Source organism: Dipteris shenzhenensis, chromosome 12 (genome assembly GCF_047967505.1).
Source record: "Dipteris shenzhenensis isolate YYH24624 ecotype China chromosome 12, Dip_SZ_1.0, whole genome shotgun sequence".
Classification (NCBI taxonomy): Eukaryota; Viridiplantae; Streptophyta; class Polypodiopsida; order Gleicheniales; family Dipteridaceae; genus Dipteris; species Dipteris shenzhenensis.
In genome coordinates, this window is record NC_141607.1 from 24,225,117 (window position 1) to 24,230,358 (window position 5,242).

At 42.5% G+C, this 5,242-nt stretch overlaps 1 protein-coding gene across 1 annotated transcript; it reads left to right on the forward strand.

Annotated features, from left to right (window-relative positions):
- Nucleotides 1-830: 830 nt before the first annotated feature.
- On the forward strand, nucleotides 831-1,598 carry LOC147896013 (short-chain dehydrogenase fogD-like). Its single transcript, XM_087382196.1, has one exon. The coding sequence runs from the start codon at nucleotides 846-848 to the stop codon at nucleotides 1,596-1,598; it is 753 nt and encodes a 250-aa protein (XP_087238322.1). The 5' UTR covers nucleotides 831-845.
- The last annotated feature ends 3,644 nt before the right edge of the window (nucleotides 1,599-5,242 follow it).

Genomic DNA, 5,242 nt, shown 5'->3' on the forward strand with positions numbered 1-5,242 from the left:
AGCACATCCATAAGTGACAAAAAGCGAGCAAGCCAAAAAAAGCAAGCGATAAAAAATAATAAAAGATTTATAAATCCCCCATTTTAGTAGCAAAAAATAATAACTTATTCAAAAGTGCATATGTTCCCTCAATGCCAGAAGGTTAAACACGCATATAAATCTCTTAAAGAAGATGATTATGTCTCTTGTCCGTGTCTTATTTGAAGTACCCCTCTTTTTTAATGTTAGCACATGGGATGGGAATAGGTTATTCTTTTTCCTTACATTTTGCTAACTTATTAGGTGTCTCACCTTCTATAGTTTTGCTCCGTCCTCCCTGGTATATGCCGGGCAGCTTCTTCGCATGACTTAGGTGAGTTCGCTTCTGCTCGAAGCTCGCCATAACCTCCAAGAACGATATTCTTGACCTGGATGAGGATGAATCACTAAGGGTTCGATTGAAGGAGGCATGTAAAGCCGGCTGGCTTATAAAGGGGGGCTATGCTGACTGCTGCGTTAGTATGGCAGTTCCTGATTTTGTTGTTGAGACTGTGTTGCATACACTTCTCCATATTGTGAGAGCCCATCAGCGTTTTCTGTGAGAGCCCATTGACTCCTTCCATTCACCATCAGAGTCGGTCGCCCATATTTGAAGCAATCGGTAGAGTAATCTGGCTTCTGCCCAGTTTTCTTCCCTTTCCTTTTTGGCCTGGTGAGCCGAGGCAGCGAGGATGCAGAGCGGGGACGATAAGAGGCAGCGCGTGGTGCTGGTGACGGGGTGCGCGAAGGGAGGGATCGGGTTTGAGTATGCCCGTTGCTTCAAGGAGGCAGGATGCAAGGTTTACGCTACAGACTTGAGCAGGGCAATGGACGCCATGGCGGATCTCAAAGCCATGGGGGTGGAGACCCTCGAGCTCGATGTCACTTCCGATGAGAGCGTGCGAGCTGCCCTCGCACATGTGGCTGCCCAGACTGGTGGCCACGTGGACGTCCTCGTCAACAACGCCGGCATCGGTGCGACTGGTCCCTTGGCCGAGCTCCCACTTGCCGACGTGGCTCGTGCATTGGATGTGAATCTCCTCGGAGCTTTGCGCATGGTGCAAGCCGTTTTTCCACTCATGGTCGTCGGGGGCGGGGGAACTATCGTCAATGTAGGTAGTGTAGTGGCTTGGGCTCCCACCCCTTGGGCGGGCACGTATTGTGCTTCCAAAGCAGCCTTGCAAGCAGCCACTGATGCCCTACGCCTAGAGCTTCGTCCCTTCAACATTCGGACATTGCTAGTTACCCCAGGGGCTATCCGCTCCAATTTTGGGGCTGCCAATCTTGCTGCTCTCACTACACACAAATGGTCATTCTATGAGCCATTTGCTGCCTCCATCGCGGGCCGTGCTTCTGCTTCCCAGTCGCTCACTTCGTCATCTGCCCGTGACCTTGCATGTCATGTTGTTTCTGCTGCGCTCTCTCCTAATCCCCCTCCCCGCCTTGCTTATGGACATATGACCACCCTCTTTCGCATACTCTCTTTCTCCCCCATTTGGCTCCGTGACCTCTTCATGTCCACACGATTTGGCTTGTCAACCACACGCCCAACTACCACACCCACAAAGAAGCTCATCTGAATCACTTCCTCTCTCATCCTATTTTGGCCCACTACTTGAACTAGTCTACTGATCCAAACTTCATTTTGGAAAGCACATAAGGCAATTGATTGTAGATGCCATTCCATGACAACTAGTGTGCTACTTACTAGGCCTTTGCTTTGCCATATAGCTTTTAGAACTAAGTCTTGTGATATATTGTTAAAAGTAAACCCACTGGTTTATGATGATTTTGTTACTTCTTGCCTACCTTCACATGTACTGGTGTCTCATGTCATAACAAGTCTTTGTCGCATGTTCTCTAAGATTCTTGATGAATATGTACCCAAGACATTCCCTAACATGAAGAATTATTTAAAAACCATTAGTTTAGGGATGAAAAGAGGAGTGTGTATCGAAGCATTCCAAAAAATGTAAATGTTGTTATCTAGCACATTGTTTACAACAAGATCCCAGTGCTCGTTGGACCCTAATATAGTGTTAGAACTAAAGGGCATGTTGTGCGTCCTTATGCGTGTTGCAAGGGCCTTGATTTAAAACATGTGTGCAAGTGCCTCAATCGTTTTTCCTTAGAACAATGGATGAACCGATGTTGTAGAGGGAGGGTTGACTCCATTGAATTTACCTAGTCCAACCAACACATCTGATTAGACCCAATGCACACCATAATAGGCCAACTCTTGTGAGCACACCCAATGGACTTGCAACCAAATGAGCGCAATTGGTTGTAATGCAGTTTGGCCACACAGTTAAATACCTAATTTGTAAAGCACCTTGAGAGATGCATTGATGCTACAAACAGCACCACAAAGGGTCAGGGTATAGATTCTTGAATTTGCAATCGGCACCACATTCGAATTCTATAACATCCCATTAATTTGCTCTCCAATCAAACATAGCCATCTAACGGTGTCAATCTTTGCAAGGGTCTCTTGAAGCTACATCATCTTCTATGAAGTTAAAGGAACCCCATTCATTAAATGAAGCTTTTAGCTTGTGTACAATTTCAAGAGGCAATTGACCATGTCAAGGACATTCCGGACCATGTCAAGGGCATTCCGACAAAATGGTTTGGCTAAACGAAAGAATCATGTGGTGTTTGAGATGGGACTAAGGCATGCTAAGTGGGAAGAATCTTTGATGCTCCTGTTAGGTAAAGGTAATCAATGCAACTATTCATATCCGACTTTCTACAGAAACAAAGGAAACTAATGCAAAGACAGATCTAGAGGTACACACTGGAAGAAGCCTAAAATCAAGCATCTCCAAGTATCTGTCTCTAATACTTGGGTCCATGTCCATAGTGACACAAGGACCAAACTAGATTCAGGATGCCATTGGCTATAGCAAAGCCTATAGGCTATATGGTATAGTAACAAAAAATCTAGTGGTGAGCTAGTGTGTGGTCTTTCAAGAGATTGAATCACAAGAAAGTGGATTATCATCTAGATCACACTTTGATGGATAATTGGTTTTGATTCTAGTACCACACCTAGACCCTAGGTCACATGATGCAGAGTCATCTGGATTGGGACCCCAGGAAGAGACCTACTAGTGAAGGAGGTTCAGGCACCACTGTGGTATAAGAAGACATTAGAAGACTAGGAATTCCAACATCCCAAAAACTAGCTCTAAGGGGATACAAAGGTCAAGGAAACTTTGACATCTATCAGTATTAAACTATGATCTAATGGCTCAAATCAAATTAATCAAAGAGCTAAAGTCCTTGGGAGAAGCAAAGGGTAATTCGGATTGGCAATCCGCAATAATGGAAACTAAATGGAATCCATTGAGAGGAATAAGACATGGGATCTATGGTTCCAAGATTAGCACAGTGCAAGGTCATAGGGACAAAGCGGATATATAAGGTAAAGTACAACTCTGACAAGACACTTGACAATGCTAGTGCCAATGAGTTTACACAAATCGGAGGTCTTGACTATGAAGACATCTTCTCCCATTGCTTGAATGGAGATGATCTGGTCCATCTTCCAAAAGGTTTGCACATGCTAAATATCTTGGGGTATGAAGAGACACCTTCTCCCATTGCTTGAATTCAATTGTGATCACAATGGCAGCCCATTCACTGTGGTCCATCTTCCAAATGGGACATGAAGTTAATGAATAAACATCTCAAGGAGGTATACATGGAGCAAGCGTGGAGATTTTGGACGTAGGGTGATAACTTTTGTAAACTGTGAAGGGCATTGTATGGGCTCAAGCAGACCTTGAGAACATGGTACTAGAGGATTGATCATTGATTTGGAAGATTTATCTAATCTAGAGTTCGTGAGATGCAAAATTGTATCTCCATTCAAAGGGGGATAGGAAATTGATGGTGTTCTTGCACATGGATGATCTGATCATAACAAATGTGAAGGATCTATTGAAGACAAAGTTTGGTATGACCAATCTGAATCTAGCCAATTAATTCCTTTGCATCAAAATCTAGTAGGAGCAATGTCATATGTTCATCTCATCGCAGGAGAAATATTGCCTATAGATACTAAAGTTATTTTGGACAGAGGACTGTAAGGTCACAATCACTCTAGTAGAGATCAAACATGAAGCTGGCCACCAAAGATGCTACTCATTCAATAGACTCCACCCATTAATGACAATTGGTTGGGTAGAAAATTAAGATACTTCATGGTGGAAAGTTGTTGAGTGTGGAAATAAGGAGCATTGATCTATGAGCACTCGTTAACCTAAGAATGGGATGAAAACTAAGAAATCTAAGCCGCATCTATGGGTTTAATGCTCAACATGTTCAATTTTGTAATACACCCTCTCAAAACAAACTAGTTTGTAAAACATAGTCCAACCTACATGGATATGAGAGCGATTCTCAGCAGCATCAATGTCATAGAAGCAACAAGAAAAGAAAATGTTTTGCTACATCTTGCCTCGACATGTAGTCTTACTTTGCAAACTAGCACATCTTTAAGTTTGTATGTGGAATGATGCCAAGTTTTGGTCAATGAAGAGGCTTCAATCAATCAAAATCTGCTTGCAATAGTGAAACTAAGTAAAACTCAACATGATAAGATCAAAGCTCACGTGTGAGGTGATGACCAGTATGTAGAGCATGATATGCTATACACTTTTCCTTTTTACTCAAAAAGTTTTTGAATCAAAAGTGATGGAAATTGGAAGATTTTCTAAACTTTGGTAAATTTGATCACTTAAAATAATGATTGGCATCATGTAATAAGATAAGGTTTCCAAGGTGGTGGCACATGTCATAATCTTGTGACCCTTCAAATCTTAAAACCCATATGCCATGTGGCACATAATGCCACATAGATAGGGTTACCATGACTACCACATGTTAGTTTCTTGTGACTTGAGTAGTCTGTCATTCCTATGATCTTCCATATCTTACCTATAGATTAGGGGATGGCCTCAGCTTCCACATATTGATGTTGGTTGGGATAGCATACCTAGGCTATGGATAGCCAAAGATCTAGAAGTATCTTGGTAGAATTTGATATGGTGATGGCCTTTTGGTGTGTTGGGATGAGCAAGTCTACAAAGTACGAAAACCAATTTGCAAAGGGTAAGGACATTCATGTGTGTATAGGATTCATTGATCTTCATTGTTTATAGCAATTAGTGATCTTCATAATAGAGCTTGAAATCAAGAGTAAAATGATTGCCAACAC